Raw genomic sequence first — 21,728 nt, 5'->3', positions numbered from 1 at the left:
TGAGATTCTACATGGAATGTTGCTACAATTGGAGATTCTACATGGAATGTTGCTACTATTGAGATTCTGTTGCTACTATTTGAGATTCTACATGGAATGTTGCTAGTGGAGGAGTAGGCTAGTGGTTAGTGCAGCGGACTCTGATTCTAGGGAACTGGGTTCGATTTCCACTGCTGCTCCTTGTGACTTTGGGCAAGTCACTTAACCCTCCATTGCCCCTGATACAAAATAAGTACCTGAATATATGTAAACCACTTTGAATGTAGTTGCAAAAACCTCAGAAAGGCAGTAGATCAAGTCCCATTTCCCTTTCCCCTTATGACATCACAATATCAGATGTCAGCCAAGTATCAGGCAATCAAGCCATTGTGACATCACTGATGAGGTTGTCTCTTATTGGTGGAATGAGTTGAGGAGTAGCCTAGTGGTTAGTGCAGCGGACTCTGATTCTAGGGAACTGGGTTCGATTTCCACTGCTGCTCCCTGTGACTTTGGGCAAGTCACTTAACCCTCCATTGCCCCTGGTACAAAATAAGTACCTGTATATAATATGTAAACCACTTTGAATGTAGTTGGAAAACCCACAGAAAGGCGGTATATAAGTCCCATTCCCTTTCCCTTTAAAACTGGCAAAAAAGACAAGACCACAACAATACAGGGTAATAAAAACAACGGGGAACGAGAAGAGATTACAATATATTCCAGAAGAAGGAATTACTGTCCAGACTGCTTTCATATCGGAGGTCATCTCTCAAAAGAGAAGATATTGGTTTAGGCTTAAAAACCCAATTATTTGCTGTCTGTGCAAAAGGTTTCCAAAATCTGAGCAGGAGACCCTATTGCTTTGTTGCTATTACATATTCTGAAGCAAACCAGCAGTTCACAACAGAAAAAGGACAAAGTGTTAAATAATACAGATTGCAGAGCAAGTTGAAAGATTTCACATTTCAGACGGAATTCATAAGCGAGTTTCCAGCACCTTTGGTTGCTATGGTTATCTGGTTCACATTTCATGCATAATGCTGATTTTAGACAGAATAATTTCAGGCTCTGGTGTTTCTTCTTCTGCCAAATTATGCAGGCCCGTGTTTACAGACTGGAGGGGTACGCTGAAATCCAAAATTACGGTTCTGTTTGTCATTAACTGAAAAGCAAATTAGAGGATTTTTTTCCACCAATAAGTTTAAGGAAGGATAAAACTGAGCAGGTAATAAGAAATGTTATGTTGTGTAAAAAAAAAAAAAAAAAAAAGGATCCAAGTCAGTGTAGCATTTATTTCACTTTCTATTTCTGATGATGCTTCGTCTCTAAAAATGGAAGGTACTAACTAAGATTCCTAATATCAACAGACCTCATTCTTGGTTCTGCCAGTTCTTGTGAGGGTTTATTCTCAAATCCCTCTTCCCCCCCCCCCCTTAACTATTTTAATTTTTAGAGCCAGGAATTTCCTCCTCTTTCCTTTGGCTACCAGCTCAATCAGCTTTTATTTATTTATTTATTTATTTATTTGTTTCATTTGTATCCCACATTTTCCCACCTATTTGCAGGCTCAATGTGGCTTACGTTACCCCGTAATGGCGATCACCATTTCCAGAATGAGAAATACAAAGTGGTATTGCGTTAAAGCGAATGCTACATACCTGTAGAAGGTATTCTCCGAGGACAGCAGGCTGATTGTTCTCACTGATGGGTGACGTCCACGGCAGCCCCTCCAATCGGAAACTTCACTAGCAAAGTCCTTTGCTAGCCCTCGCGCGCACCGCGCATGCGCGGCCGTCTTCCCGCCCGAAACCGGCTCGAGCCGGCCAGTCCAGTATGTAGCAAGACAATACACTTCAAGGGAAGACACAACTCCAAAGGGGAGGCGGGCGGGTTTGTGAGAACAATCAGCCTGCTGTCCTCGGAGAATACCTTCTACAGGTATGTAGCATTCGCTTTCTCCGAGGACAAGCAGGCTGCTTGTTCTCACTGATGGGGTATCCCTAGCCCCCAGGCTCACTCAAAACAACAACATTGGTCAATTGGGCCTCGCAACGGCGAGGACATAACTGAGATTGACCTAAAAAATTTACCAACTAACTGAGAGTGCAGCCTGGAACAGAACAAACAGGGCCCTCGGGGGGTGGAGTTGGGATCCTAAAGCCCAAACAGGTTCTGAAGAACTGACTGCCCGAACCGACTGTCACGTCGGGTATCCTGCTGCAGGCAGTAATGAGATGTGAATGTGTGGACAGATGACCACGTCGCAGCTTTGCAAATTTCCTCCATGGTGGCTGACTTCAAGTGGGCTACCGACGCTGCCATGGCTCTAACATTATGAGCCGTGACATGACCCTCAAGAGCCAGCCCAGCCTGGGCGTAAGTGAAGGAAATGCAATCTGCTAGCCAATTGGATATGGTGCGTTTCCCTACAGCCACTCCCCTCTTGTTGGGATCAAAAGAAACAAACAATTGGGCGGACTGTCTGTGGGGCTGTGTCCGCTCCAGATAGAAGGCCAATGCTCTCTTGCAGTCCAATGTGTGCAGCTGACGTTCAGCAGGGCAGGAATGAGGACGGGGAAAGAATGTTGGCAAGACAATTGACTGGTTCAGATGGAACTCCGACACAACCTTTGGCAGAAACTTAGGGTGAGTGCGGAGGACTACTCTGTTGTGATGAAATTTGGTGTAAGGGGCCTGGGCTACCAGGGCCTGAAGCTCACTGACTCTACGAGCCGAGGTAACTGCCACCAAGAAAATGACCTTCCAGGTCAAGTACTTCGGATGGCAGGAATTCAGTGGCTCGAAAGGAGGTTTCATCAGCTGGGTGAGAACGACATTGAGATATCATGACACTGTAGGAGGCTTGACAGGGGGCTTTGACAAAAGCAAACCTCTCATGAAGCGAACAACTAAAGGCTGTCCTGAGATCGGCTTACCTTCCACTTGGTAATGGTATGCACTGATTGCACTAAGGTGAACCCTTACGGAGTTGGTCTTCAGACCAGACTCAGACAAGTGGAGAAGGTATTCAAGCAGGGTCTGTGTAGGACAAGAGCGAGGATCTAGGGCCTTGCTGTCACACCAGACGGCAAACCTCCTCCAATGAAAGAAGTAACTTCTCTTAGTGGAGTCTTTCCTGGAAGCAAGCAAGATGCGGGAGACACCCTCTGGCAGACCCAAAGAGGCAAAGTCTACGCCCTCAACATCCAGGCCGTGAGAGCCAGGGACTGGAGGTTGGGATGCAGCAGAGCCCCTTCGTCCTGCGTGATGAGGGTCGGAAAACACTCCAATCTCCACGGTTCTTCGGAGGATAACTCCAGAAGAAGAGGGAACCAGATCTGACGCGGCCAAAAGGGAGCAATCAGAATCATGGTGCCTCGGTCTTGCTTGAGTTTCAACAAAGTCTTCCCCACCAGAGGAATGGGAGGATAAGCATACAGCAGACCTTCCCCCCAATCCAGGAGGAAGGCATCCGACGCCAGTCTGCCGTGGGCCTGAAGCCTGGAACAGAACTGAGGGACCTTGTGGTTCACTTGAGATGCGAAGAGATCCACCAGGGGGGTGCCCCACGCCTGGAAGATCTGTCGCACCACACGGGAATTGAGCGACCACTCGTGAGGTTGCATAATCCTGCTCAACCTGTCGGCCAGACTGTTGTTTACGCCTGCCAGATATGTGGCTTGGAGCACCATGCCTTGACGGCGAGCCCAGAGCCACATGCTGACGGCTTCCTGACACAGGGGGCGAGATCCGGTGCCCCCCTGCTTGTTGACATAGTACATGGCAACCTGATTGTCTGTCTGAATTTGGATAATTTGGTGGGACAGCCGATCTCTGAAAGCCTTCAGAGCGTTCCAGATCGCTCGCAACTCCAGAAGATTGATCTGTAGATCGCTTTCTTGGAGGGACCACCTTCCTTGGGTGTGAAGCCCATCGACATGAGCTCCCCATCCCAGGAGAGACGCATCCGTGGTCAGCACTTTTTGAGGCTGAGGAATTTGGAAGGGACGTCCCAGAGTCAAATTGGAGCAAATCGTCCACCAATACAGGGATTCGAGAAAACTCGTGGACAGGTGGATCACGTCCTCTAGACCCCCGGCGGCCTGATACCACTGGGAGGCTAGGGTCCATTGAGCAGATCTCATGTGAAGGCGGGCCATGGGAGTCACATGAACTGTGGAAGCCATGTGGCCCAGCAATCTCAACATCTGCCGAGCTGTGATCTGCTGGGACGCTCGCACCCGCGAGACGAGGGACAACAAGTTGTTGGCCCTCGCCTCTGGGAGATAGGCGCGAGCCGTCCGAGAATCCAGCAGGGCTCCGATGAATTCGAGTTTCTGCACTGGGAGAAGATGGGACTTTGGGTAATTTATCACAAACCCCAGTAGCTCCAGGAGGCGAATAGTCATCTGCATGGACTGCAGGGCTCCTGCCTCGGATGTGTTCTTCACCAGCCAATCGTCGAGATATGGGAACACGTGCACCCCCAGCCTGCGAAGCGCCGCTGCTACCACAGCTAGGCACTTTGTGAACACCCTGGGCGCAGAGGCGAGCCCAAAGGGTAGCACACAGTACTGGAAGTGGCGTGCGCCCAGCTGAAATCGCAGATACTGTCTGTGAGCTGGCAGTATCGGGATGTGTGTGTAGGCATCCTTCAAGTCCAGAGAGCATAGCCAATCGTTTTGCTGAATCATGGGGAGAAGGGTGCCCAGGGAAAGCATCCTGAACTTTTCTTTTACGAGATATTTGTTCAGGGCCCTTAGGTCTAGGATGGGACGCATCCCCCCTGTTTTCTTTTCCACAAGGAAGTACCTGGAATAGAACCCCAGCCCTTCTTGCCCGGATGGCACGGGCTCGACCGCATTGGCGCTGAGAAGGGCGGAGAGTTCCTCTGCAAGTACCTGCTTGTGCTGGAAGCTGTAGGACTGAGCTCCCGGTGGACAATTTGGAGGTTGAGAGGCCAAATTGAGGGTGTATCCTTGCCGGACTATTTGGAGAACCCACTGATCGGAGGTTATAAGAGGCCACCTTTGGTGAAAAGCTTTCAACCTCCCTCCGACAGGCAGGTCGCCCGGCACTGACACTTGGATGTCGGCTATGCTCTGCTGGAGCCAGTCAAAAGCTCGCCCCTTGCTTTTGCTGGGGAGCCGCGGGGCCTTGCTGATTCGCACGCTGCTGACGAGAGCGAGCGCGCTGGGGCTTAGCCTGGGCCGCAGGCTGTCGGGAAGGAGGATTGTACCTACGCTTGCCAGAAGTATAGGGAACAGTCTTCCTTCCCCCGAAAAATCGTCTACCTGTAGAGGTAGAAGCTGAAGGCTGCCGGCGGGCGAACTTGTCGAATGCGGTGTCCCGCTGGTGGAGAGACTCTACCACCTGCTCGACTTTTTCGCCAAAAATGTTATCCGCACGGCAAGGCAAGTCCGTAATCCGCTGCTGGATTCTATTCTCCAGGTCGGCGGCACGCAGCCATGAGAGCCTGCGCATCACCACACCTTGAGCAGCGGCCCTGGACGCAACATCAAAAGTGTCATAAACTCCTCTGGCCAGGAATTTTCTGCACGCCTTCAGCTGCCTGACCACCTCCTGAAAAGGCTTGGCTTGCTCAGGGGGAAGAGCATCAACCAAGCCCGCCAACTGCCGCACATTATTCCGCATGTGTATGCTCGTGTAGAGCTGGTAAGACTGGATCTTGGACACGAGCATAGAGGAATGGTAGGCCTTCCTCCCAAAGGAGTCTAAGGTTCTAGCGTCCTTGCCCGGGGGCGCCGAAGCATGTTCCCTAGAACTCTTAGCCTTCTTTAGGGCCAAATCCACAACTCCAGAGTCATGAGGCAACTGAGTGCGCATCAGCTCTGGGTCCCCATGGATCCGGTACTGGGACTCGATCTTCTTGGGAATGTGGGGATTAGTTAATGGCTTGGTCCAGTTCGCAAGCAATGTCTTCTTCAGGACATGGTGCAAGGGAACAGTGGACGCTTCCTTAGGTGGAGAAGGATAGTCCAGGAGCTCAAACATTTCAGCCCTGGGCTCGTCCTCCACAACCACCGGGAAGGGGATGGCCGTAGACATCTCCCGGACAAAGGAGGCAAAAGACAGACTCTCGGGAGGAGAAAGCTGTCTCTCAGGAGAGGGAGTGGGATCAGACGGAAGACCCTCAGACTCCTCGTCAGAGAAATATCTGGGATCTTCCTCTTCCTCCCACGAGGCCTCACCCTCGGTATCAGACACAAGTTCACGGACCTGTGTCTGCAACCTCGCCCTGCTCGACTCCGTGGAACCCCGTCCACGATGGGGGCGTCGAGAGGTAGACTCCCTCGCCCGCATCGGCGAAGCTCCCTCCGCCGACGTAGTCGGGGAGCCTTCCTGGGAGGTGGCCGCGGTCGGTACCGCACGCGGGTACCGACGTCGGGGACCTCAACCTGGGCGATGGGCCAGCCGGCGCCACGCTCGACGGTACCGGTGGCGCAAGCACCGCCGGTACCGGAGGGGTAGGGCGCAACAGCTCTCCCAGAATCTCTGGGAGAACGGCCCGGAGGCTCTCGTTTAGAGCGGCTGCAGAGAAAGGCTGAGAGGTCGATGCAGGCGTCGACGTCAGTACCTGTTCCGGGCGTGGAGGCTGTTCCGGGCTGTCCAGAGCGGAGCGCATCGACACCTCCTGAACAGAGGGTGAGCGGTCCTCTCGGTGCCGATGCCTGCTGGGTGCCGAATCCCTCGGCGACCCAGAGCTCTCGGTGCCGACACGGGGAGGAGACCGGTGTCGATGCTTCTTCGATTTCTTCCGAAGCATGTCACCGGAGCTCCCCGGCACCGACGAGGAGGACGTCGAATCCATCCGTCGCTTCCTCGGGGCCGAGACTGAAGGAGGTCGATCTCGGGGGGGCTGTACCGCAGGAGCCCTCAGGGTAGGCGGAGACCCACCCGAGGGCTCACCGCCACCAGCAGGGGAATGGACAGCCCTCACCTGCACTCCACCCGATGCACCACCGTCCGACGACATCAGCAGACGAGGTCCTGGTACCACCGACGTCGATGCAGCTATCCGATGTCTCGGCGCCGATGCAGAGGCCCGATGCCTCGATGCACTCGATGCAGGGGCGGCCGAGGAAGATGGTCTGGACGCTGACGACGTCGATGCACTCGAAGATCCCGGTGCCGATGCCGACGAAGAGCCCGAGAACAACACGTTCCACTGGGCTAGTCTCGCTACCTGAGTCCGCCTTTGAAGCAGGGAACACAGACTGCAGTTCTGAGGGCGGTGCTCGGCCCCCAGACACTGAAGACACGACGAGTGTCGATCAGTGAGCGAGATAACCCGGGCGCACTGGGTGCACTTCTTGAAGCCGCTGGAAGGCTTCGATGTCATGGGCGGAAAAATCACGCCGGCGAAATCAAAAGCCGAAATGGCGAAATTTGAAGCACCAAATTTAGAGGGAGAAAAATTCTCGACCGAGGCCGAAAAGAGGCCTACCCCGACGACGAAAGAAAACTTACCGGGGCAAAAAAGCTGGAAGTACGGGGAGGATTTACACGAAACCCGGCGGGGGGTTTCCGGAGCACTTCCCGACTAGGACAAAGCTTTCCCGAAGGAAAAAAACACGTTCAAAACAAATTGGACGCGCGAGGTCGACTTTCCGGGGCTCGACACGGCGAAAACACGACCGTACCGAGTGCGGACAAAAGAAGACTGGCCGGCTCGAGCCGGTTTCGGGCGGGAAGACGGCCGCGCATGCGCGGTGCGCGCGGGCGCGCGAGGGCTAGCAAAGGACTTTGCTAGTGAAGTTTCCGATTGGAGGGGCTGCCGTGGACGTCACCCATCAGTGAGAACAAGCAGCCTGCTTGTCCTCGGAGAAAGTTCATTAGTGACAAAGTAAATGAAGCAGTCAAGGAATCCTGTGCAGAAGGAATGGATCCTCAGGAGCTTAGTCGAGATCAGGAGGCGGGGCTGGTAGTTGGGAGGCGGGGACAGTGCTGGGCAGACTTATACGGTCTGTGCCAGAGCCGGTGGTGGGAGGCGGGACTGGTGGTTGGGAGGCGGGGATAGTACTGGGCAGACTTATACGGTCTGGCCCAGAGCCGGTGGTTGGGAGGCGGGGCTGGTGGTTGGGAGGCGGGGATAGTGCTGGGCAGACTTATACGGTCTGTGCCAGAGCCGGTGGTGGGAGGCGGGACTGGTGGTTGGGAGGCGGGGATAGTGCTGGGCAGACTTATACGGTCTGTGCCCTGAAGAGCACAGGTACAAATCAAAGTAGGGTATACACAAAAAGTAGCACATATGAGTTGTCTTGTTGGGCAGACTGGATGGACCGTGCAGGTCTTTTTCTGCCGTCATCTACTATGTTACTATGTTAGAGAGTTCGGTTTTGTCCAGTTCTGGTATAAGTTTCATTTTAATAGGGTTACATCATGATTTGCTTCTTCTTTCGTAGCCATGCAGGCCCCCTACCCCCTTCCAGTCCCATTTTTAATTCTTCTTTCTTTCCATTAAATGTTATAAAAAATGAAAAGTGTTAAAGGTGTAACTCAGTTATCATACATTGAGAATCCTCGGCCAACTATGCTATAACATAATGGGGCCCTTTTACTAAGGCGCGAACAATGCGCATCAGATTGGAACTACCACCCGGCTACCGCGTGCCCCGAGCGCTAATTCCATTTTTGACACGCATCCAAAACACACGGTAGAAATTTTCTACCGTGCGGCACTTACCCGGTGGTAATAGACAGTGCTGACAATTACCGCCCGGTTAACAAATGAGACCTTACCGCTAAGTCAACGGGTGGCGGTAAGGTCTTGTGCCGAAAATGGATGCGCGCTGGTTTTAATTTTTAACACACGTCCATTTTTGGACACAAAAAAGAAGGTCTTATTTTGCAGGCGCGCTGAAAAATGGACTTGCGCACGTCCAAAACATGCACCTACGCCAACGCTGGCCGTCGTACTATGCCATCTGAATTACTGTAACGGAGTGTATGCTGGATGTAAACAGCAACTAATTAAGAAACCGCAGACGGCCCAAAATACAGCGACCAGATTGGTTTGTGGAAAGTCCAAGTTTGAGAGTGCCACGCCCCTCCGAAAGAAACTACACTGGCTTCCTGTCAGAGAATGTATCACTTTTAAACTCTGCTCTCTAGCTCACAAAATCCTATATGGTGAAGTACCTGGCTATATGCTAGATCTCCATCATCCTGCCACTTCGAAATGCATTCAGACTCTCCTGTTCATATCTTACCCTTCATTTTCCCAACTGCACCGGCATCAAGTACAAGTCCACATATGCTACCTCCTTCTCTTTCATTAGCACTCAGCTTTGGAATTCTTTGCCGAGGACCATAAACACCATCACAGATCATCTAACTTTCAGGAAATCTCTGAAGACCATGTTATTCAGACGTGCTTATCCCACGGCCTCTTCATGTGTCTCCACTGCTGGAAGCGCATCGATCTAGAAACATTTGGACACATCCCCCTTCCCTCTTCCCTCCTCCTTCTGTCCATTCTTACTCTTCCTCAGTATCTCTTGTAGGTTTTCTGCTGTATTAGCTTCATTTTACTGCATTGGCGTCTGCCTCTGTGGTGCATTGTAAGCCACATTGAGCCTGACACTGTTGGGAAACTGTGGGGTACAAATGAGATAATAAGTACATAAGTACATAAGTAGTGCCATACTGGGAAAGACCAAAGGTCCATCTAGCCCAGCATCCTGTCACCGACAGTGGCCAATCCAGGTCAAGGGCACCTGGCACGCTCCCCAAACGTAAAAACATTCCAGACAAGTTATACCTAAAAATGCGGAATTTTTCCAAGTCCATTTAATAGCGGTCTATGGACTTGTCCTTTAGGAATCTATCTAACCCCTTTTTAAACTCCGTCAAGCTAACCGCCCGTACCACGTTCTCCGGCAACGAATTCCAGAGTCTAATTACACGTTGGGTGAAGAAAAATTTTCTCCGATTCGTTTTAAATTTACCACACTGTAGCTTCAACTCATGCCCTCTAGTCCTAGTATTTTTGGATAGCGTGAACAGTCGCTTCACATCCACCCGATCCATTCCACTCATTATTTTATACACTTCTATCATATCTCCCCTCAGCCGTCTCTTCTCCAAGCTGAAAAGCCCTAGCCTTCTCAGCCTCTCTTCATAGGAAAGTCGTCCCATCCCCACTATCATTTTTGTCGCCCTTCGCTGTACCTTTTCCAATTCTACTATATCTTTTTTGAGATACGGAGACCAGTACTGAACACAATACTCCAGGTGCGGTCGCACCATGGAGCGATACAACGGCATTATAACATCCGCACACCTGGACTCCATACCCTTCCTAATAACACCCAACATTCTATTCGCTTTCCTAGCCGCAGCAGCACACTGAGCAGAAGGTTTCAGCGTATCATCGACGACGACACCCAGATCCCTTTCTTGATCCGTAACTCCTAACGCGGAACCTTGCAAGACGTAGCTATAATTCGGGTTCCTCTTACCCACATGCATCACTTTGCACTTGTCAACATTGAACTTCATCTGCCACTTGCACGCCCATTCTCCCAGTCTCGCAAGGTCCTCCTGTAATCGTTCACATTCCTCCTGCGACTTGACGACCCTGAATAATTTTGTGTCATCGGCGAATTTAATTACCTCACTAGTTATTCCCATCTCTAGGTCATTTATAAATACATTAAAAAGCAACGGACCCAGCACAGACCCCTGCGGGACCCCACTAACTACCCTCCTCCACTGAGAATACTGGCCACGCAATCCTACTCTCTGCTTCCTATCTTTCAACCAGTTCTTAATCCATAATAATACCCTACCTCCGATTCCATGACTCTGCAATTTCTTCAGGAGTCTTTCGTGCGGCACTTTGTCAAACGCCTTCTGAAAATCCAGATATACAATATCAACCGGCTCCCCATTGTCCACATGTTTTTCAGTGTGCCTTAGTAAAAGGGCCCCGATGTAATATACTGTAACTAAAGACCACAACTTTTCTGTAACCTGCTATGCAGGCACCCTGCACCTGGCCAAAGCGTTATTAATTTGATCATCATCATCATGTCATTTATACAGAACATATCGGATGTGTGCAGTGCTATACAGTCACACATGATAGAGCCCTGCTCCTTCAGGCTTACAATCTAGTCCACATGTTTGTTTACTGCTTCAAAGAATTGAAGTAAATTGGTCAGGCAAGATTTCCCCACACAAAAGCCATGCTGACTTGGTCTCAGTAATCCATGTCCTTGGATGTGCTCTGTAATTTTGTTTTTAATAATAGCCTCTACCATTTTCCCAGGCACCGACGTCAGACTCACCGGTCTATAATTTCCCGGATCTCCCCTGGAGCCTTTTTTAAAAATCGGCGTTACATTGGCCACCCTCCAATCTTCCGGTACCACGCCCGATTTTAAGGATAAGTTGCATATCACTAGCAGTAGCTCCGCAAGCTCATTTTTCAGTACTCTAGGATGAATACCATCCGGTCCAGGAGATTTGCTACTCTTCAATTTGCTGAACTGCCCCATTACGTCCTCCAGGTTTACCGTGAAGTCAGTAAGTTTCTCCGACTCGTCCGCTTGAAATACCATTTCCGACACCGGTATCCCACCCAAATCTTCCTCGGTGAAGACCGAAGCAAAGAATTCATTCAGTCTCTCCGCTATGTCTTTGTCTTCCTTGATCGTCCCTTTTACCCCTCGGTCATCCAGTGGCCCAACCGATTCTTTTGCCGGCTTCCTGCTTTTAATATACTGAAAAACATTTTTACTATGTTTTTTTGCCTCTAATGCTATCTTTTTTTCGTAATCCCTCTTGGCCTTCTTTATCTGCGCCTTGCATTTGCTTTGACACTCCTTATGCTGCTTCTTGTTATTTCCAGACGGTTCCTTCTTCCATTTTCTGAAGGCGTTTCTTTTAGCCCTAATAGCTTCCTTCACCTCACTTTTCAACCAGGTCGGATGTCTTTTGGACTTCCTTCTTTCTTTTCTAATTCACGGAATATGTATGGCCTGGGCCTCCAGGATGGTATTTTTGAACAGCATCCACGCCTGTTCTACAGTTTTTACTCTCTCAGTTGCCCCCCTAAGTTTTTTTTTTTACCGTTCTTCTCATTTTATCATAGATGTACTGTAAAAAATGCTCTTTACTTTTATTCCGCCTTCATGCATCCCCTGCCTTTTTGAATCCGTCATTTTTTTTCTAACCCCACCACTTCCTGCGGAACAGCATTCTAGGCTCCACCACCCTTTCCGTGAAAAAGTATTTCCTGATGTTGCTTTTAGGTTTCCCCCTTCTAACGTCTTTAATGTCCTCTAGTTCTAGAGGCTCTCCATTTTTGGAAAAGGTTGTTTTGCTCCTTACTCTCTTTCAAGAATTTAAGGGCCCTGTTTACTAAGGCGCGTTAGCATTTCTAGCACACGCTAATGCTACAGATAGCCATATATTCCTATGGATGTCTCTAGCATTAGCGTGCGCTAAAAACGCTAGCATGTCTACAGCACGGCTTAGTAAACAGGGCACTATGGGTCCCTTTTACTAAGTGGCGGTAAGCCCAACGCAGGCGTACTGCTGGTTAAACAGGAACTACCGCCGGGCTACCTTAGCAGCCCAGCAGTACTTTCCACCCCTACAGCACCGTCATATCCAGTGCTACAAAAATATATTTATACTTGTAGTGCCGGAGTGTACCCAGCGATAACCAGGCAGTGCCGCGCACTGCTCGGTTACTGCCGGGTTAGTACAGCAGCCCTTACCGCCGCCTCAATGGGTGATGGTAAGGGCTTCCCCCCCCCCTCCCCGAAATAGCCATGCGGCAAGCACTTTACTTGCCGCACTGCCATTTCCTGCAGGAAAGAAACTTCCCTTTTACTCGTTGCGGAGGGGCATCGGCGCGCATGAAAAACACGTGCCAACACCAGCGAGTGCCCCCTTTTGCCGTAGCTTGGAAAAACGGGCCCTAAATGTCTGTATCGTATCTCCCTGTCTCTAATGTTCTCAAGGGTACGCATTTTCGAGTCTCTTCTCATATGTCTTCTGGAGCGGACCTTACTTCTTCTGAACATCTTTGAATCTTTTAATGTCCTTCAGAAGATATGATCTCCAAAACTGAAGCAAGTCTTCCAAATGCGGTTTTCCCCAATGAGTTGTAAAGGTGCATTATCACCTTCTTCTTTTTTTTCTGCTAGTTAAGCCCCTTTCAATGCAGCCAAGCATCCTTCTGACCTTGGCCACCACCTTAACATATTGCTTCACCCTTTTTGATCCTCAGACACTATCGCCCCAAGGTCTCTTTCCTGGATTGGTGCACATTAGCCTCTCACCTCCTAACGCATCCAGCTCTTTTGGATTTCTGTACCCCCAAATGCATCGCTCTACAATTCCTTACATTAAAACTTAACTGCCAAGCATTAGCCCAAGCTTTTAATTTTTGTAGACCACTTCTCATGCATTCCACTCTCTCCAGGGTGTTTACTCTTTTACCGATCTTCACGTCATCTGCAAAATGGCACACTTTTCCTTCTAACCCTTCAGCAATGTTACGCACAAATATATTGAACAGGATCGGCCCCAGGAGATATCCCAGAGGCACTCCACTATTCACCCTTCTGAGCAACATCATGCTCGATACCCAAACTCAATTCTCAGCAATCCTAAACAATCCACTTAGAAAATACCACTCGGGAGGGGGGGGGGGGGTCAAACATACACTGTCATCTGAAAATAGCACCACTCAGCAATAAAAAGCATGCAGCAGCATCATATTTGAAAAACTAAGATGATTTGTCTGTAAGCAGAAAGGTTTCAAAAGCACTCCCTTCCTCCTCAGCATGTTTAGTCTCAGCCCGGCAAGGCTCTGGAATTGAACCCAGGTTGCTGCTGATATGGCGCAGCGCTGCCACTAAGCCATCAGGCCCCACTCAATTAATACTCCTTGTAGAATAAATGCAGCAAACCTTTTACTGCAGCCAGTTTTATAAACCTCTTTGTCAGCTTTCTGTACTTAAAAAAAAAGGTTAGATCTTACATAAGTATTGCCATACTGGGAAAGACCAAAGGTCCATGGAGCTCAGCATCCTGTTTCCAACAGTGGCCAATCCAGGTCACAAATACCCGGCAAGATCCCAAAAATGTACAAAACATTTTATACTGCTTATCCCAGAAATAGTGGATTTTCCCCAAGACCATTTAATAACGGTCTATGGACTTTTCCTTTAGGAAGCCATCCAAACCTTTTTTTAAACTCCGCTAAGCTAACCGCCTTTACCACATTCTCTGGCAACAAATTCCAATTACACATTGAGTGAAGAAAAGGTTTCTCCAATTCGTTTTAAATGTACTGCATTGTAACACAATATTCAAGGTGCGGTCGCACCATGGAGTGATACAAAGGCATTATAACATCCTCATTTTTGTTTTCAATTCATTTCCTAGTAATACCTAACCAGACTGTACAAATAACACACTGATTGCGATTTATAACAAATTACTACTCTACAACACCTAGTGGCTGAATTTAGGACTCACTGTTGCAGGGTTCTGAGTACTCTACCTATGAAAAGTTATTCCGTTATTATACTTCCTCTGTGTACATCCGCATGCTGCACAAGCCGCCATGTTTGAAAATATAAATGACATTAAATAAAAATGCTACCACCAACAATAAAGAACGACAACGTGGATGCAGCAGCTCATAGATTTGTTTGCTTTGTTTTGAGATTACGCAGAATGCCGGCTGCGCAGGGAAGGGGAAACGCCATGCCATTTCCCGTTCTCAATCAAACCTCTTTGCTCCCCCCTAACCAAAAGTGGCAGTCTCTCACCACACGTAGGGCCCCCCCTGGGCCTACCTTAGAAGCCCTAGAGGTCTAGTGTACTAGTTGACACAGGAGCAATCCTCAGTCGCCCCTGCTAGCTCCACATTCAAAATGGCTGCCACAAGACTGCCGCTGGAGGCTGTGGCAGTCATTTTAAGACAGGAACAGGGGTTGGGGGACAGAGCGTGGTCAGTGCTTTTGCTCGGGGGGGGGGGGGGGGTCAGTTTCAGTTGAAAATGCATCACCATGTTCGGCCGAAACTGAAACATGGCTAAATCTGGGCCGGTGCTAAAGCCGGTGCTGAAGCTGAAACCAAAACTGAAATTCAGTCAGCCTCTAATCTCACTGTCCTTAAATTCTTAACACCCAGAAGGAGAAATATTTTAGAAGTATTTAAAATGAAATAAAACTCTGGGCAAACCCCAAAGGCAACACAATGAATGTGGTTTTTTTCTATCAAATTAATTCCAAAATTGATTTTCAGGCTAGTCCAATGACAGTACTGGACACTGCCATGTCGAAGACTTGTTTGATTCTTGGGTCATGTTTTCAGCACCCCAGGAAATGCTGAAGCAGTAGCATTCAGAGGTTCCTGATGGGTGGCAGTAAGGGTTCCCCCCAAAATGGCCGCACTGCAAGTGCTTCACTTGCTGCACGGCCATTTCCTAAAGAAAAGAAAAACCTATCTTTTGCCCGCTGTGGTAAAAAGGGGCCTCAGCGTGCGTCAAAAACACGCACCAATGCCAGCACAGGCCCCTTTTTGCCGCAGCTTGGTAAAAGGGGCCCTAGATAAGGTTCCAACTGTCTCTCTCAAGTTTTGCACTTCACTATCAAAGGAGTCTGAAATCTTTTGAAGTGAAAGGTGTACCCCTTGAATCTGGTCCCACAAGGACTCCATAGTCACTGCAGTGGTTCTCTGTCAAGCTCCCAAATCCATAGCAGATAAGCTTCTCCCCTGCAGCTGTTATTGCAGAAGGAGTAGAAGTCACAGCGGGTCCCCCTCGCACAACTGGAGAGACAGACACCTCAACCAGGGTTCCGTAACTCCATGCATCTCCCGCCTCTAAATTGCTTCCAGGTAGGGGAGGCGCTACCATCGCAGGAGGGTTAAGTGAAACTCCCTCCGCACTGCAGTCCAACGCTATTCCTGTGGACCTGGTCGTAGCAAGCACTACCTCCTCCCACAGTTGAATGCCAAATCTCTCCAGCGTTGTCTGGTTCAACTGCTGATCAGCATCGGAAGTAGAGGGGAGACCCCGGAGTCTGGCTTTACTCATAATAAAATTGGTAAGATGCAGGAGTACCACAGACAAGGCTGGAAGACACGGGAGTTCAAACTCACACGTCTGCCTCAGCTGCCATCTTGGTTCCGCCTTTGGTAATAAAATGTTTTTTCACAACTATTTATACATGAAGGAGGAATAATCACTAAGCAGGCAATTTTCAGACTGCCTGGTTTACTCTTGCTTTTTCTGCAGGTAGATTATTAATCTGTGTGAATGGAATTTTGTTCTTTCCTGTCAAATTTTGTGGCTCCTTTCTCTATTTTGCTTTGCTATTTTAGATTGTAAACTGCCTTGATCTTCAAGTTAGCAAATGCGATATAGCAAGTATGAATAAACCATAAAAATACCAAGCATATTTCATAATTTAAGCAAGTGCATGCTTGCTTGGCCCAAACAGTAGCCCTGTACATGCCTACCGGCAAAATATGAACCATCATATCCAACTGTGTCATTTTTCTTCAGCCACTATTTCATGCCACATAAGTGTTAAAAATACCTTTGTTAAAGTACCCTCTGTGTGTGCCTTGAGGGGGATTGGGGAGAACAATGTTCAGAGAGTTTGTGCAAGCATATTTTTATTTATTCATGCAAATGGCTTTGAAAATTGGTCTCTAAAAGAAATAAAGCATGAGCAAGAAAAGGAGACCTGAAATTGCATAGGATTTGTTAGAATATAAACTAACCATGTCAACTGTGATTCCAGTATGTTATAATTAAATGCAGACAGTGGAATGGCAATTACTGTTCTAGCTTTAAGAGCAGATGATAAGCTATGCTCAGTCAGGTCAAAGGTTATCAAGTCCAGCATCCCATCTGCAACAGTAGCCAGTGTAGGTCACAAGGGCCCAGCAGATCCCAAAAAGTCAATCAAATTTCTCCTGGGTCATTTCAAGGGATCAGCAATGGCCTTCCCAAGTAACATAGTAGATGACGGCAGAAAAAGACCTGCACGGTCCATCCAGTCTCCCCAACAAGACAACTCATGTGTGCTACTTTTTGTGTATACCCTACTTTTGATTTGTACCTGTGCTCTTCAGGGCACAGACCGTATAAGTCTGCCCAGCACTATCCCCGCCTCCCAACCACCAGCCCCGCCTCCCAACCACCGGCTCTGGCACAGACCGTACAAGTCTGCCCAGCACTATCCCGCCTCCCAACCACCAGCCCCGCCTCCCAACCACCGCTCTGGCACAGACCGTACAAGTCTGCCCAGCACTATCCTCGCCTCCCAACCACCAGCCCCGCCTCCCAACCACTGGCTCTGGCACAGACCGTACAAGTCTGCCCAGCTCTATCCTCGCCTCCCAACCACCGGCTCTGGCACAGACCATATATCTGCCCAGCACTATCCCCGCCTCCCAACCACCAGTCCCACTTCCCACCTCCGGCTCTGGCACAGACCGTATAAGTCTGCCCAGCACTATCCCCGACTTCCAACCACCAGTCCCACTTCCCACCTCCGGCTCTGGCACAGACCGTATAAGTCTGCCCAGCACTATCCCCGCCTTCCAACCACCAGCCCCGCCTCCCAACCACCAGTCCCGCTTCCCACCTCCGGCTCTGGCACAGACCGTATAAGTCTGCCCAGCACTATCCCCGTCTCCCAACCACCAGCCCCGGCACAGACCGTATAAGTCTGCCCACCACTATCCCCGCCTCCCAACCACCCAATCTTGAGTAAGCTCCTGAGGATCCATTCCTTCTGCACAGGATTCCTTTATGCTTATCCCACGCATGTATGAATTCCGTTACCGTTTTCATTTCCACCACCTCCCGCGGGAGAGCATTCCAAGCATCCAGTACTCTCTCCGTGAAGAAATACTTCCTGACATTTTTCTTGAGTCTGCCCCCCCTTCAATCTCATTTCATGTCCTCTCGTTCTACCATCTTCCCATCTCCGGAAAAGGTTCGTTTGCGGATTAATACCTTTCAAATATTTGAACGTCTGTATCATATCACCCCTGTTTCTCCTTTCCTTGGCTAATAATTTTTTTCTGGATTTTTCCTTTTTAGAATCCTGATAGGTTTCACAGCTTAATTATGCACTGCATGAAAAGGTGTTTTCTATAGTTGCTTGGTATGTCCTCTTCTTCCTGTGTTGTTTGAAAAGTCAAAACAACCTTCCCTATTTTACCATCCACCTTACTCATGATTTTATAAACTTCTATCACATCCCCTCTGTTATCTATCTCTTTTCCAACCTGAGGAACCCTAACCTACTTAGCCTTTCTTCATAAGGGAGGTGTTCCATCTCCTTTACCATTTCTGTTCTTCTCTGAACGTCTTCTAGTTCTGTCCTATCCTTTTGAGATGGGACAGCCAGAGCTGCATGCAGTACTCAAGGTGAGTCGAGATGTATCAGCTACTGACAACCTGTTCGGACTCTAGAATTGCTTATTACCCGGGGAAAGGTTTGAAAGCTGCGCTTCTGGCATTATGAGATCACTGAAACAGTCATTAAAAGGCTGGCACTGTGACCTCCCTCACCTGCTGTTTCATTTCAGCGTAGGCTTTTTCTGAGCTCAGCTCCACCTGCCGCTTAAACTGCTCCAGGGCAGCATCAGCCTGCTGGGCCTGCAGCCTCTGTATCTCCTTCACCCGAGTCAGCTGCTCCTCCTTCTCCCTAGAAAGGCAGAGAAAATCTTCAGATCTGGAGCATAAAATCAAACATGCAGTAAAAAGAAAAGGGTCTTTAATCCTATCTATTTAACAGTTTGCAGGTTTCAATTTCCTGTCCCAGCTATGCAAAATTTCCTTTAAAGGGATTTTTAGAGACAGGTTAGGAATAGATACCATGAGATAAATCTGTGGCTGGAATAGGCAGTGTTATTTTCTCTTTGTTTTGAAATCACATTATTATTAGGTTTTATTTACCGCCTTTTTGAAGGAATTCACTCAAGGCGGTGTACACTAAGAATAGATCAAACATAAGCAATAGACAATGACGGCAGTAAAAATATTCAAAACAATACAAAGTATGGCATGGTATAAAGCGAATGCTACATACCTGTAGAAGGTATTCTCCGAGGACAGCAGGCTGATTGTTCTCACTGATGGGTGACGTCCACGGCAGCCCCTCCAATCGGAACACTTTCTAGCAAAGTCCTTTGCTAGTCCTCGCGCGCCGATGCGCACCGCGCATGCGTGGCCGTCTTCCCGCCCGAACTGGCTTGTGCCGGCTAGTCTCATATGTAGCAAGACAAGGAGAAGGGAAGACACAACTCCAAAGGGGAGGCGGGCGGGTTTGTGAGAACAATCAGCCTGCTGTCCTCGGAGAATACCTTCTACAGGTATGTAGCATTCGCTTTCTCTGAGGACAAGCAGGCTGCTTGTTCTCACTGATGGGGTATCCCTAGCCCCCAGGCTCACTCAAAACAACAACCATGGTCAATTGGGCCTCGCAACGGCGAGGACATATCTGAGATTGACCTAACAATTTATCCAACTAACAGAGTGCAGCCTGGAACAGAAAAAACATGGGCCTGGGGGGTGGAGTTGGATCCTAAACCCCGAACGGATTCTGAAGCACTGACTGCCCGAACCGACTGTCGCGTCGGGTATCCTGCTGCAGGCAGTAATGAGATGTGAATGTGTGGACAGATGACCACGTCGCAGCTTTGCAAATCTCTTCAATAGTGGCTGACTTCAAGTGGGCTACCGACGCTGCCAAGGCTCTAACATTATGAGCCGTGACATGACCCTCAAGAGCCAGCCCAGCCTGGGCGTAAGTGAAGGAAATGCAATCTGCTAGCCAATTGGATATGGTGCGTTTTCCCACAGCCACTCCCCTCCTGTTGGGATCAAAAGAAACAAACAATTGGGCGGACTGTCTGTTAGGCTGTGTCCGCTCCAGATAGAAGGCCAATGCTCTCTTGCAGTCCAATGTGTGCAGCTGACGTTCAGCAGGGCAGGAATGAGGACGGGGAAAGAATGTTGGCAAGACAATTGACTGGTTCAGATGGAACTCCGACACAACCTTTGGCAAGAACTTAGGGTGAGTGCGGAGGACTACTCTGTTATGATGAAATTTGGTGTAAGGGGCCTGGGCTACCAGGGCCTGAAGCTCACTGACTCTACGAGCTGAAGTAACTGCCACCAAGAAAATGACCTTCCAGGTCAAGTACTTCAGATGGCAGGAATTCAGTGGCTCAAAAGGAGGTTTCATCAGCTGTGTGAGAACGACATTGAGATCCCATGACACTGTAGGAGGCTTGACAGGGGGCTTTGACAAAAGCAAACCTCTCATGAAGCGAACAACTAAAGGCTGTCCTGAGATCGGCTTACCTTCCACACGGTAATGGTATGCACTGATTGCACTAAGGTGAACCCTTACAGAGTTGGTCTTGAGACCAGACTCAGACAAGTGCAGAAGGTATTCAAGCAGGGTCTGTGTAGGACAAGAGCGAGGATCTAGGGCCTTGCTGTCACACCAGACGGCAAACCTCCTCCATAGAAAGAAGTAACTCCTCTTAGTAGAATCTTTCCTGGAAGCAAGCAAGATGCGGGAGACACCCTCTGACAGACCCAAAGAGGCAAAGTCTACGCTCTAAACATCCAGGCCGTGAGAGCCAGGGACCGGAGGTTGGGATGCAGAAGCGCCCCTTCGTCCTGCGTGATGAGGGTCGGAAAACACTCCAATCTCCACGGTTCTTCGGAGGACAACTCCAGAAGAAGAGGGAACCAGATCTGACGCGGCCAAAAAGGAGCAATCAGAATCATGGTGCCTCGGTCTTGCTTGAGTTTCAACAAAGTCTTCCCCACCAGAGGTATGGGAGGATAAGCATACAGTAGACCCTCCCCCCAGTCCAGGAGGAAGGCATCCGATGCCAGGCTGGAACAGAACTGAGGGACTTTGTGGTTGGCTCGAGATGCGAAGAGGTCTACCAAGGGGGTGCCCCACACCTGGAAGATCTGTCGCACTACACGGGAACTGAGCGACCACTCGTGAGGTTGCATAATCCTGCTCAACCTGTCAGCCAGACTGTTGTTTACGCCTGCCAGATATGTGGATTGGAGCACCATGCCGTGACGGCGAGCCCAGAGCCACATGCTGACGGCTTCCTGACACAGGGGGCGAGATCCGGTGCCCCCCTGCTTGTTGATGTAATACATGGCAACCTGGTTGTCTGTCTGAATTTGGATAATTTGGTGGGACAGCCGATCCCTGAAAGCCTTCAGAGCGTTCCAGACCGCTCGCAACTCCAGAAGATCTGCAGATCGCGTTCCTGGAGGGACCAGCTTCCTTGGGTGTGAAGCCCATCGACATGAGCTCCCCACCCCAGGAGAGACGCATCCGTAGTCAGCACTTTTTGTGGCTGAGGAATTTGGAAAGGACGTCCCAGAGTCAAATTGGACCAAATCGTCACCAATACAGGGATTTGAGAAAACTCGTGGACAGGTGGATCACGTCTTCTAGATCCCCAGCAGCCTGAAACCACTGGGAAGCTAGGGTCCATTGAGCAGATCTCATGTGAAGGCGGGCCATGGGAGTCACATGAACTGTGGAGGCCATGTGGCCCAGCAATCTCAACATCTGCCGAGCTGTGATCTGCTGGGACGCTCGCACCCGCGACACGAGGGACAACAAGTTGTTGGCTCTCGTCTCTGGGAGGTAGGCGCGAGCCGTCCGAGAATCCAGCAGAGCTCC

General features: G+C 49.5%; 1 protein-coding gene across 1 annotated transcript in view; it reads right to left on the bottom strand.

Annotated features, from left to right (window-relative positions):
- The window catches only part of LOC115459683 (centrosomal protein of 112 kDa-like), a 314,545-nt gene that overhangs the window by 38,279 nt on the left and 254,538 nt on the right, over nucleotides 1–21,728 (bottom strand). The window contains exon 18 of the mRNA XM_030189491.1: nucleotides 18,569–18,704. Within this exon, the coding sequence (XP_030045351.1) occupies nucleotides 18,569–18,704 (136 nt within the window). The remainder of the gene's footprint in view (nucleotides 1–18,568; nucleotides 18,705–21,728) is intronic.

This window comes from Microcaecilia unicolor, unplaced genomic scaffold (genome assembly GCF_901765095.1).
Source record: "Microcaecilia unicolor unplaced genomic scaffold, aMicUni1.1, whole genome shotgun sequence".
Taxonomy (NCBI): Eukaryota; Metazoa; Chordata; class Amphibia; order Gymnophiona; family Siphonopidae; genus Microcaecilia; species Microcaecilia unicolor.
This window is presented reverse-complemented; position numbering and strand designations above follow the sequence as displayed.